The sequence below is a fragment of the Geotrypetes seraphini genome, chromosome 15 (assembly GCF_902459505.1).
Source record: "Geotrypetes seraphini chromosome 15, aGeoSer1.1, whole genome shotgun sequence".
NCBI lineage: Eukaryota > Metazoa > Chordata > Amphibia > Gymnophiona > Dermophiidae > Geotrypetes > Geotrypetes seraphini.
This window is the reverse complement of record NC_047098.1, coordinates 44,174,165-44,187,775: the sequence shown is the minus strand read 5'-3', so window position 1 is coordinate 44,187,775 and position 13,611 is coordinate 44,174,165. Positions and strand designations below refer to the sequence as shown.

Here is a 13,611-nt window from a genome sequence, read left to right as displayed (position 1 = left end):
TGGACCATTAAGGCTATTCTTATGTTCTTAATTTCCTATTACAAAGAAAGATCATCTTTTCTGTAGATCCTAACTTCAATACTGACCTCTCATCTCTCATTTGGGTACTTGTCTCTCTTTCCTCTTCCTTCAATGGATCAAAAACAGTTAGATGGATGTTTGACAAAGTTAATGAAGATTCTTCATATAGGTGTCTTCCTGAAGTTCATCCATGTTTTAAACAACACATATGTTAAGTTAAAAACTAGAGGCATTAATATTCAAAAGCACGTAGGCAGTTAGCAATGGGAACTGACTGTATAATGAAAGGGAAACGGATTTGTATTTAATTCATTGCGAGTTACATTCCTTTAGGTTTTACAAACTAAGGGGTCCTTTTACTAAGGTATGCTAACAGGTTTATGCCTTAATCTTTTATAATGGCGCTGTGATTAGCACATGAAAATTTGGGCACATGCCCAATTTGCGTGGACCACAATAACAAGTCAATTAGCTCTGATAATTGGTTTCATAATATGCAATTATTAACCTTAATTGGATTCAGTGGTGTAGGAAGGAAGTTGAGGGAGGTTGGTGCCTGGGGTGGTGGCGCCTAGCATTGCCGCGCTGTGCGTTCCCCACTCTTTCCCCGGCTTCAGTGTCTCCACCCTCCACATACCTCGATGTTTTCACCAGCACAAGCAGTATCTTCTACCTGCTGCTTGTGCTAGCCTCTGCTCCCTTCTGATGTCACATCCTGGTCCTGCAACCATGAAGTGACGTCAGAAGGGAGCCGAGGTCGGTGTAAGCAGCAAGTGGAAGATGCTGCTCATGCCAGCGAACATTTAAAGAGATATAAAGGAGGGGGTAGAGAAGAAGAGAGGCGATGTCACTCAGAGCAGTCCGTACACTGCCCTCCCCCTTATTATGCCACTGATTGGATTTAATTTAAATGCACAGCAAAAATGTAGGTGCAGAATCTATACCCACCTGTCTACAACCCCAAAGCACAGTTACTTACCATAACAGGTGCTATCCAGGCACAGCAGGCAGATATTCTCTACATGTGGGTGATATCACCGACGGAGCCCTCTAGCGGACATTTTCACAAACAGACTTGCTTGAAGACCTTCAAGCTTGCGATTGGCCCATGTATGCACGCGTGCCCCTCCTGCCCGACCTAGGGCATGCGTCTCCTCAGCGTGTCCTCAGTTCAGATAGCTAGCAAAGAAGCCAACCACGGGGAGGTGGGTGGGTTGCGAGAATATCTGTCTGTTGTCCCTGGATAACACCTGTTATGGTAAGTAACTGTGCTTTATCCCAGGACAAGCAGGCAGCATATTTTCTACATGTGGGAGACCTCCAAGCTAACCTGAATGGGATGAGGGAGAGTTGGCAATTTAGGAGAATAGATTTTGCAAAACGGACTGGCCAAAATGGCCGTCACACCTGGAGAAAGCATCCAGACAGGTAGTGCGTGATAAATGTATGAACCGAGGACCAAGTGGCAGCTTTACCGATTTCCTCAATCGGAGTCGAGCGGAGGAAAGCAACAGACGCCGCCATCGCTCTGACCTTGTGGCCTGTGACTCAACCCGGCAGGTACAAGCGGCCAACCAGTTAGAAATGGTCCGCTTAGAAACAGAATGACCCAAGCGATTAGGATCGAAAGATATGAATAGCTGGGGGGCAGTACGATGAGGAGCGGTGCGCTTCAAGTAGAAGTCCAGCGCATGCTTGCAATCAAGAGAATGCAGAGCCACTTCTCCAGGGTAAGAATGGGGCTTCGGAAAAAACACAGGGAGAACAATGGATTGGTTGATGTGAAACTCAGAAACAACTTTAGGCAAGAACTTAGGATGGGTACGGAGAACCACCTTATCATGATGAAAGATAGTGAAAGGAGGGCCTGCTTGAAGCTCACTGACCCAACGGGCAGAAGTGAGAGCAATAAGAAACACAACCTTCTAAGTAAGAAACTTAAAGTGAGCCCGCGCTAGCGGCTCGAACGGGGATTTCATTAAGCGAGCAAGGACCACATTAAGATCCCAAACCACAGGAGGAGGTTTAAGGGGCAGATGAACATGGAAAAGGCCTTTCATGAAGTGGGAAACCACAGGATGAACAGAGATAGGCTTCCCGTCAATCGGCTGATGAAAAGCGGCAATGGCATTAAGGTGGACTCGAACCGAGGAGGATTTGAGTCCAGCGCCAGATAAGTGTAACAGATAGTCCAGGATAGCAGATAAGGAGGTAGATTGCGGCTCCTGCTGTCAAGTAGCACACCAGGAAGAAAAACAGGTCCACTTCTGATGGTAACATTGGCGAGTGGACTCCTTCCGAGATGCCTCCAGGACTTCCAGCACAGGCTGGGAGAACTGGAACGAGGGCATCAAGTCTTGAGGAACCAAGCCGTTAAGTGCAGAGACTGTACGTTGGGATGAAGCAGAGAACTCTGACTCTGCATAAGCAGTGAAGAAAAAACAGGCAGAAGAAGAGGCTCCCTGGAACTGAGTTGTAACAGGAGGGAGAACCACGGCTGTCAGGGCCACCGAGGAGCTATCAGAATCATGGTGGCACTCGTGGACTTGAGCCTGACGAGAGTCTTCAGAATCAGAGGGAATGGAGGGAACGCATACAGAAACAGATTTGTCCAATCCAGCAGGAAAGCATCCGCCTCAAGTCTGAGTGGGGTGTAGACCCTGGAGCAGAAGTGGGGTAACTTGTGATTGTGGGGGGACGCAAATAGATCGACGTCCGGAGTCCCCCTATGAGCACATATCTGACGCAGGGTCAAGGAATGGATGGACCATTCGTGAGGCTGCAGAAGACGACTCAACTTGTCCGCCAGACAATTGTGCTGGCCCTAAATGTAGACTGCTCGAAGGAATATATTGCGGCAGAAGGCCCAATCCCAGACCGCATCGCCTCCTGGCACAGGGACAGGGAATCCGTTCCCCCCCGTTTGTTGATATAATACATGGCGACCTGGTTGTCCGTGCAGACCAGCACTACTCAGTCGCGAAGCAGGTGACAAAAAGCCTTCAGGGTAAGGAAGATCGCTCAAAGCTCTAGCAGGTTGATGTGACAAAGTCGGTCGGCACTGGACCAAAGACCCTGAGTGCGAAGACCGTCCAGATGAGCCCCCCAAGCGTAGGCCGACGAGTCCGTAGTCAGGACCTTCTGCGGGGGAGAAGCATGAAACAGAAAACCTCTGGAAAGATTGGAAGAGAGCATCCACCAACAGAGAGACTGCCTCAACAAAGGAGTCACGACAATGAGTCGAGAGACAGGGTCCCGATCCTGGTTCCATGGGGACGCTAGAGTCCATTGAGGAATACGGAGGTGAAGTCTGGCAAAAGGAGTCACGTGAACCATGGAGGCCATGTGACCTAGGAGGACCATCATGAGCCGAGCCGGGGCCAAAGACAGATGGGCTACCCTCCGGCATAAGCGAACAAGGGCCTCCTGTCGAGGCCGAGGCAAGAAGGAGCGGAGACGAGCCGTGTCCAGGATCGCTCCAATAAATTCCAGAGACTGGGACGGGCAGAGCTGAGACTTGGGGAAGTGCACCTCGAAGCCGAGGCTCTGGAGGAGAAAGATGGTTTGATTCGTCGCTAGCAGAACTTCGTGGCGAGAGGACACTTTGATCAACCAGTCGTCGAGGTAGGGAAATACCTGTAGGCTGTGGAGATGCAGGGCCACAGCAACCACCACTAGACATTTCATGAAGACCCTCGGAGAGGCCGCCAGGCCAAAGGGAAGAACACGATATTGGAGATGGAGATCCCCCACCCAGAATCTCAGATACCAGCGAGAGACCGGGTGTATCAGAATGTGCGTGTATGCCTCCTTGAGGTCCAGTGAGCACAGCCAGTCTCCCTTGTCCAAGAAGGGGTACAAAGTAGGAAGGGTGAGCATTCTGAACCGTTCCCTGACTAGAAATTCGATCAGAGCACGGAGGTCCAGGACTGGACGCAGATCCCCCATCTTCTTGGGTACCAGAAAGTACCGGGAATAAAATCCGGTGTTCCACTGGTCCGGGGGAACCTCCTCGACCGCTCGAAGATGAAGAAGGGCCTGAGCTTCATGCAGAAGAGAGGCAGCTGAGACAGAGCAGAAGGAAACTCTTGGAGGCAGGTCCGGGGGTACGTGACTGAAGTGAAGGGAGTACCCTTCCCGGATGATAGAAAGCACCCAATTGTCGGTGGTAAGACTTTCCCACTGGGCATAGAAATGATGGAAATGACCCCCGATGGGGAGGGGGGAAGGCTCCAGGAGGAAGGCAGCCCGAAGGCTCAGACTGGAATTGTTAAAAGGACGGCCCAGTCTTCGCCGGAGCCGGTGGCTGAATCTTAGTTTGACGTTGCTGCTGCTGCAGCCACTTCGAAGGAGGCCAAGAGAAGGCAGGCGTAGATTTCTGTGGGTACCTTCGGAGAGGAATTTTGTATGGCCGAGCCGGAGGGGCCTTCGGTTTAAGTTTCACCAGAGAGGCGAAGGACCGTTCATGGTCCGAGAGGCGCTTGGTGGCCGCTTCGATGGAATCATCGAAGAGCTCATGACCCACACATGGGAGATTGGCAAGACGATCCTGTAGATTCGGATCCATATCCACAATGTGAAGCCAAGCGAGGTGACGCATGGCGACCGCAAAGGCCGTGACCCTCTAGGACAACTCGAATGCATAGTAGGCCGCCTGAAACATTTAGAGGCGGAGCTGGAGAGGGTCTCCTCGAGAAGACGAAACTCCTGACGCTGAGAATCCAGTATGTCCTCCCGGAACGAGCGGTGGGCATCCACACAGAACCGGAGGTAGGACGTGAAGATAAAGTTATAATTAAGGACACGATTCGCCATAATTGAGTTTTGGTAAAGACGGCAACCAAACTTGTCCATCATACGGCCCTCCCGGCCTGGAGGGATGGCAGTGTAAACCTTAGAAGGGTTGGACTTCTTCAAGGAAGACTCAACCACCAAGGATTTATGAGAAAGCTGAGAACTTTCAAACCCTTTTATCGGAATCATCCGGTAACGGGACTCCAACTTGGAGAGAATGGCCGTGACCGCATAGAGGGTCTCCAGGTTCCGGAGAAAAGTTTGCCGGAGAACCTGGTGCAATGGCAAGCGCAGCGCCTCATGGGGCGGATGATCCATACCCATTTCTGCCAGATATTCCTGGGTATAATGGGACTCAGACTCGAGATCCAGTTTCAAGGCCCTACCCATATCAGAGATGAAACGAGTAAAGGAGGAGTTTCGAGAAGAAGACTCATCCTCCTGAGGAGACCCCGAGCGAGATCTGGGGGCAGCCAAGAAAGAGGGAGAAATTTCCCTCGAATAGTCAGCCGGGGCCTCGGAGTCCCGCGAATGGGAGACTGAAGAGGCTCTACTAAAGTGTCTGGGGGGCGTCGAGGAACAACCCCTTGATAGGTGGGTTAGGGAAGACCCCAGGGTCCAATGATTTAGCTGGCAACGCCTTGGGGAAGACTGGGTAGAGGAAAATTCCTCCACTGGTTTCGAAGAATACCCCGTAGAGGCTGGTAGCTGCCTCGATGGGGAACACAACCCAGAGTCCAACTCGAGGACAAGCGTGTATCTAGTAGGTTTCGTGGTCAGAGACCTGTCCCGAAGGGGCGGAGAAGACCGGGGCTTTTTAGGAGGGGCAAACCTCGACAAAGTAGCAGGGGAAAAACGGCCCCCTGGCCTGGATCCCCGAAAAGTTACAGGGGACTCGGGGGATGAAGAATCGCTCGAGGGAACCCGACGAGTTTTGCGGGCAGGGCTTCGAGAAACGAGGGGATGCTCAGGCTGGTCAGACCGAGACTGGGTCGAGACTGAGGTCAGAGGCGTCGAAGTCGGGACCAGTTGGCTCACCACCGAGGAAAGCTGCGTGGTAAGAATAGCCTTAAGCATGTCCTCGAACATAGGCACCGAGACCAAAGATGGTTGGGTTTTAGGTGTAGCACTGCGCTCCTTTGGGGGCGAACTCGAGGAAGAATATTCCCTACGTGAGGAGGCACGCTTAGAATCATGTCTTGAAGATACCGAGGCGGCACTGACATGAGACTCGGAGGTAGGCTTCTTTGCCGGCACACCTGAGGAGGAAAGAGGAGACTTACCCGAGGCCGGGGACTTCGAGGCCGAGGATTTCGAGGCCGAAGCACCCAACGAGGGCGCCGAGGCTGAGCTCGAGGCCTATCCCACAGGATCCATGGGGCCAAAGAGTTGGAGAATCTTGGCCACCCTCCTACGAAGATCCCGCGGTTGCAAAGTCACACAATGGGGGCACGACTCAGTGCGGTGCTCTGCACCCAGGCACTCCACACACCAATGATGAGGATCGGTGATGGAGATAACCTGGTTGCACTTAGTACAGTTTTTAAACCCGAAATGAGGCTGGGACATAAGAAAAGAGACGACTGCGGCCCCGCGAGGCCAGGTGGCCAGAGTAAGACCGGGAACCCGGTCAAAAAGATACGAACTGAAAAACAAATCAAAAGAAAGAAAAACACAGACGCGAGCACAGCGACTCAAAATAAACTAACCAAACAAGCCACGGTGCAAGAGGGACAACGATATCGCGCGAAGTAAGGGAGCAGTGCTTCTGGCTCCGTGGAAAACAGAGAACTGAAGACACGCTGAGGAGACGCATGCCCTAGGTCGGGCAGGAGGGGCACGCGCGCATGCGTGGGCCAATCGCAAGCTTGAAGGTCTTCAAGCAAGTCTGCTTGTGAAAACGTCTGTTAGGGGGCTCCATTGGTGACGTCACCCACATGTAGAGACTATGCTGCCTGCTTGTCCTGGGATAATAGCCCTTATGGATGCAGGTGCCACCCATATGGCAGTACAGTAGGGTTTGGGGGATTTTTGGTGGGCTCACATTTTCCACCAAGAATGTAGTAGATTGGCTTATGAGCCTGGGTCCTCCTCTCTATGGTTTATTAGCCCACCCCCAGGCTACTTAAGACACCTGTATGCAGCTCCACTAGGCTTTCCTATAGCAGGTGCTGATGTTCCGGAGATAGGTATGTACATTTTTATTCAAATATTTGTGGCAGTGTGAGGGGGTCAGTGATCACTGGGGGAGTGTGCGTGGGTCTTTACGTTGTCTCTGCAGTGATTATCTGGTCACTTTGGATACCTTTTTGGCACTTATACCTGCTTTTACATCGTCTAACTCACAATGTATAAGTTTCATCCAAGAAGTTTTATGAAACATTCGATTATCTCTGCAGGATGACTAAATCTAGGTCGGCCCATATCCCACCCAAATACTGCCCTAACCACTCCTCCAGATATGCCCCTTTCAGCTCTGAGCATACAGCGGCATTCAGCGGACAGAAAGTTGGTTTGATTATCGGCAAGTGTCAACTTGGGCAGGTTTTTAGATGTGTTTAAGTTTTGATTATGAGCCTCATTGGTTCTACATGCACAACTTGTAGTATTCTATAATTTACATATGTAAATGTGAGTCCTTCCCAGACTGCACCTATGTATATGCTTACTTGTAAAATAAGCACTATGTAAAATATGTATATATGTTAATCTGTGTTTCGCTTTGTATAAGGCGAACAATAAACAATACAATATACACATATTTACACAACAACTTTTAGGCAGGAATTTTGGCATATACCGGTACATACATATATGAGTATATGCCATTTATGCTAATTATTTACCTGTGTAATAGATGACTAACAAAGCATACTTTATAGAATTACCTTCCATGTGTTTTTATCAGTTAATAACCATTGATAAGTTTACCATTCCCCCTCAAATTACCTTTTATGCTGTATCCTATATTGTCATCTATAATATTATATGGCTCTTTCCCTGGATGCAGTAAAAGATGCAGAGTTGTCTCCCTGGGTGACCATGCACCTCTAGTAACAATGGGTTCTTCTTTAAATGCCTCTACTTTTGCCCATCCAAGTGTTAGTGAGTCTGTAAAAAGCAAAAGAACTATACATAAATATGTATTTACTACAGACAGGGTGTGCTTTTCAATTATTATTATTATTTTTTTTTTGCTGAAGTCACTGTCTGTGAAATGCATTACATTTTGAAATATGGAATATTAGCTCTGTGACCCAAGTAAGAAAGCAGCTTATGGCTTGTTTTGAATAGCCTTTCCACTTTAATTGTTTTACAGTATTCTCTTGTAATTGTTTTTAGCAGAATTCTTCTTGTTATATGATGATGAATTTTATGCATGCTCATCTTGATAACTTGCCTAGAATCATAGGATAGTGGGGCTACCCAATTTAGCACACGTTAAACGCTAACGCGTCCATAGAATATAATAGATGCGTTAGCATTTAGCACGCACTAAATTGGCTAGTGCGCCTTAGTAAAAGGACCCCTAAATTTTTTAAAATAAATATATGGGTTCAAATATATCTGAATTATGCTCAGCTTGACTTAAATGTCTAAGTCTTTGTATCATCTTGAACTGCTTTAGATGCTTATATTTGCAGACCCACACCATCTCGAGTAGTGTGAATACTGAATCTGCAAATAATGGCATTAATTCAGTCAATCTCAGTAAATTCAGATTTGAAACGTTTGCATTTTATCATTTTATGAGTAAATTCAAGCCAAATATTTCAAGGCCCAAAACTGCAATTGGAGTAACTAAACACACATATCAAAATCATGTGCATAGGCTGAAAAAATATCAATATTTTCATACAAAAGGAAATTATTTAGGGGACAATTTTCAAAGCAATTTACATGGATAAAAGTAATTTTAACTGTGAATACAGACTGTCTGAAAAATTGTTTCAAATAAAGTTGTTCTACAACAGGTACCATTTTAGCTATTCCCCCCTTTTATGAAGACAAGTTAGCGACTGCCGCTGCGCTAACTGCCCCGAAGCCCATATAGATTTAAAGGGCTTTGGGGCTTTTGCAACGTGGCAGCCACTAGCGCAGCTTTGTAAAAAGGGGGGGGGGGATATATTTACAGGAGGAATTCCTGAGGGTGTATTAGGTCAGGGCTAGAAAATAATGTATACAGATTCCATTTAAAATGCATATTATTTTCAGTGAAAGTAGTATCTACAGTCACTGCAGGTTCAAACAACCCATGGCAAGTTTCAAAAACAGGTGCAAATACCACATCTGTTTTGTACCTGTGACAATAATTAAAGCAAAACCAGAAGTGAAATTTTGCTTTGATTTCCATTGAAAATCCTGCAGCTAAAAAGTACCCAATGTATTTGCACCAATGTGAACAGTTTGATTATTAACAGAGAAACATGACAGCAGGTAAAGGCCAAATGGCCCATCCAGTCTGCCCATATGCAGCATCTATGACCTCCTCTCCCTAATAGATTCCAAGTGCCTATCCCATGCTTTCTTGAATTCAGACACAGTCTTAGTCTCCACCATCTCTACCAGGAGACTTCCACACATCCACCATTTCTCCCTCAATGACCAACACATACTCCTAGCAATTAGGTAAATAAAATGAGAAATTATAAAAGAAAACACACACCATTTGCTTCACGGCTGTATATTACAGCTAGTACCATGTAGGGATTCACATCTGTGTGTGCAACATCAGTAAATTCAGATGGGTCCAAGGTATTAAAGGTCCAAGTTTCTTGAAATAAAATTAAAAAAAAATTAAAAAAGACCTTTTAATCAAATTGCAGGAGAATTTTAAAATTATTCTTTCTGATTAACTTAATTGAAAACTAGAGTATAACTAATGAAGTTTTGTGAATTTAGAAAATAATTTTTTAACTTATTTCCTAATTTATGCAGCAGGAATACATCTAAGCTACACCATACTTTCCCTTATATCAGCTCTCTGGCATATACAAACTTGCCAGCTTATTTTACACACATATATTTGCAAAAAGCACATAGTTTATGCCTATTCTATAAAGGACACACATATTGTCAGTTCCAGTTTTCTTAATATGTCTGTGGAAATACATGAACCATCCCACATAATGGAAAACTCAGATCAATGGATAAATACACACCATTAATTGTAATAATTTATCCTATTTGTTGTGCTGAATCAAAACTGTATTTATTTAATAGTTCAAACATTATAATGATCCAATTTTTCTAAATTTCTTGCATGCAGCGTTATTCTTTTCCCATGGGATTCAGGAACCTGTGGAACACTGAGATACCGCTGGTTACTGAATCCTGTGATATATCAAGGTGCAGAAAAAGATAGCTTTTTATTACGCCTTGATAACTTCTCAACTTAACAATATATTTGAAGGGACATTTAAGAAAGAAAAAGCAGTCAATTGTAGTACCCCTGGATGTAAGGTCAGAAAAATCTCTCAAGAACTTTAAGTCACAACTAAAAGCCTGCTACTTCAAAAAGGCATTTGATACAATTTCCTTATAGCCTTACTTTTACTACAGTTCATATGTATACTTTTCATTTTACCTTTTACCTTTTGTTGTTTCCTTCCTTGTTCTTCCCTACAATATATTGTAAACCTTTCCTCCCACTGTCAGCCTATTCGTGTCCAGTTAGTTTTTCTGTCATGGCCTACTTATCCTGTTTGTCTTTATTGGTTTTTTAAACTTTTACCCTTGGTTTTTTATTATTGGAAACCGCTTTGGTTTAACATTTTTTTGTCAATAAATGTGATATATTAAATAAAATAACTTTAATAGGATAAAAAAATTATTTACTTTGATATTTAAAAACAATTTATCCCAATTCTTGAAGAACATCTGGAGAAGCCAATCTCAATCTGAACTAGGAAACAATGTACTCATCACAGTTACAGGGACAACTGCTTCATAATTCAATTTTTCCAACATCGCAAAGACATCTAGGCGTTTCTTTTCTTAATAGAGATGCCTGAGTGTTCCTTACTATCCCTCGAGGAAGGCGACATAGTTGCCGAAACTTGGATTCTAGTTGGGACCACATTTACATTGTATGTCAAGGACCTGTTTTTGGATATTGGATATACTGTTAATAAAGCATTTGTAACTGAAGGTTGGTTTAGACATCTCCTGTGCCTCTTTTTTTTTTGCTGCTCTGGTCCCTATAATTCAACAGGAACTGACTATGTGGACAGTATTTGCTTGTATCAGGTTTTCTATTACTATATCTTTTTGCACACTATTATTTTATGTGCCTTTTTAAAATAGGCTTGGACAATGAGTTCCAGCAGCACACATTCTCTCAAACAAATTTATGCCTGCTCAAAAGAAGGTATATGTAAGTGTATATATTATTTATGTGTTTACCTAAAATGGTATATTGTGTAGATAAGAAATGTCTTGAATAAACAAATGGTTTATAAAATAGGCCTCTCTGTTCCAGGCCTCCCCTAATTATGATCCCCAGAATGCCTACTCATGAATAATGTAAAAGCAGGTACTACCTTTGATGTGCCTGCTTTTCACACGTTTATCTGAGTTCATTTTTATTATGGCCATTTTCCATGTGTAAACCTTCCATATTATATAAAATATATGCATAAGTGCAAATTCTGTTCCCTGGCAAACCCTAGATTAGTTAACAGTATCTCTGTATAGTGGAGGAGTAGCCTAATGGTTAGAGCAATGGGCTGAGAATTAGAGAATGACATGGGGACAAATTTGTCCTGTCCCGTCCCCATGAGTTCTGTCCTTCTCCTATCCCATTCCTGAACAGTTAAGTTGCTAATCGGGTATATTCAGCAGCACTCATCTGGATAGTGCCACTAAAATTGCCTAGTAAGTGCCCTATGTGAAACTGGCTATTTTGGGGTTGTTTTGGGGGCAGATACAACACTTGGCTGGTTAAGTGTCGATATTCAACACCACATAAATAGGACCACATAAAACAGTTCTCCTTTTATGCAGTTCACCATAGCTGGTTAAGTGCTGAATATCACATTTAACTAGTTATGTTTTAGATGGCCTCATATGAGCGGGGGTAGGGGGGTTAGGGGGGGGTTGAATAGTTCTCAGCCCAGCCAACCAACTTCTTAAATTCTGAGTGTTATTTTGCCACTGTAGTTAAAAAGAGTATCTTATTTCATTAAGTGCCAATCTACAGAAACAAAATTCTATGCTCCCTGACGTTTTTTCCTGTACCTTTTCCTTTTATTTTAATATTGTATCCTTACCCTTTCTCCTTTTGTTTCAATGTTTTGTTTAATATTTGCTTTTAGTTTGTTCCTTCCCCTGACTTTTAATTAATTTTTATAATTCTATAAAGATGTAAACTGCTTTGGTACTTAAAGTGGTATATCAAGTCATAATAAACTTGAAACTTGATTGTTTCAGGTCATTGATGGAACCATATCCACATCATACTCGTCTTGGTTGGGCTGAGAACTTTTCAACACCCCCTCGAATACCCAGAAATTCAATGCCAGAGCCCAGACATGGCTAGGCATTGAATTTCCAGAGATAGAAGGAAAATGCTGAGTGCTGTTGGCTGAACAATGGGCTCATACATTATAGACACCTAATATTATGGGGCATACACCCTGGCTAGTTTTTAGAAAAGTCAATTTCTGCATATAAAACACTGTTTTACAAACAAAAATACATTTTTAAAATTACTCTGTGAAGGTTAAATTTCTAAAATGGTGCCTAAGCAATCAAAGGACACAGGTACATCTATTGTTAATATTTTATAAAGGCCCAAATATTAGTCATTAGCAAGCAGACCTCAGTGGTGCCTATTCAGAGCTTGTTATATTTTCACTGGGAATTTTATGCTCCACAATTCTTAATCAGTCTCACAAAATGTTACAATATTCTACCCAAAATTTAATCCATTTTTACAGATGATATTTGAACTTAGCTTTTATTTGTGTCAGTCGAGGACGTCCGACATGTTTCGCCACAAGACTTTTTCAAGGATTTGTCCCCTTATTTTAACCAAACCGTCACTTCGACTTCACTTTGGCAAAACATGTCAGACGTCCCCAACTGAATATACAAAAGGGAGAAAAAGTGTTCACTTAAAAATGCAAAGCAAATAAATTAAAAAAAAAAAAGAAAATTTGATCTTTTCCTCAGGCTTGTTCTGCCTTCCGCCCACCTACCTCAGACTTCTCCGCCTCCCACCTTGAACCGGGAGCAGCGGAGACAGAGCGGGAGCAGTGACCAGAGCACAAGGGCGTGGGAGCGAACTCCGCCCCTCCCCCCTCCACGTTGCACCGCCAAGCAAGTTGAAAAGCTCAGCGGGATCGCGTTTGTTTTGTTTTACTTTTGATCTTTTCCTCAGGCTTGTTCTGCCTTCCGCCTACCTACCTCAGACTTCTCCGCCTCCCACCTTGAACCGGGAGCAGCGGAGGCAGAGCAGGAGCAGTGACCAGAACACAAGGGCGAACTCCGCCCACTCCACGTTGCATCCATATTCCTTCCCAACTGGACACAACTTAAGACCAACCACCTATTCGGAGATAATCACAGAAAAACAAACAAACAAACAACCCCCAAATAACCGGTCATAGCACAGGATCAACATAATCGGAAAACCTCCCCCTACCACAAATATGAAGAAAAACCATCATACACTCACCCAGGTTATCCTACTAATCCTCCTTATTACCAACTGGAAGGTAGTAGCAGATAACATATCCACTCCTCCCACTAGCTCAATCTCAAACAATATCCAACACCACAACAGGAGAATTC

The 13,611-nt window shown here is 44.6% G+C and overlaps 1 protein-coding gene across 1 annotated transcript in view; it reads right to left on the bottom strand.

Annotated features, from left to right (window-relative positions):
• The window catches only part of LOC117349253, a 165,200-nt gene that overhangs the window by 36,232 nt on the left and 115,357 nt on the right, over positions 1 to 13,611 (bottom strand). The window contains exons 17-19 of the mRNA XM_033922471.1: positions 9,482 to 9,589; positions 7,765 to 7,926; positions 87 to 198 (exon numbers count right to left, since the gene is read on the bottom strand). Coding sequence (XP_033778362.1) covers positions 87 to 198; positions 7,765 to 7,926; positions 9,482 to 9,589 — 382 coding nt within the window. The remainder of the gene's footprint in view (positions 1 to 86; positions 199 to 7,764; positions 7,927 to 9,481; positions 9,590 to 13,611) is intronic.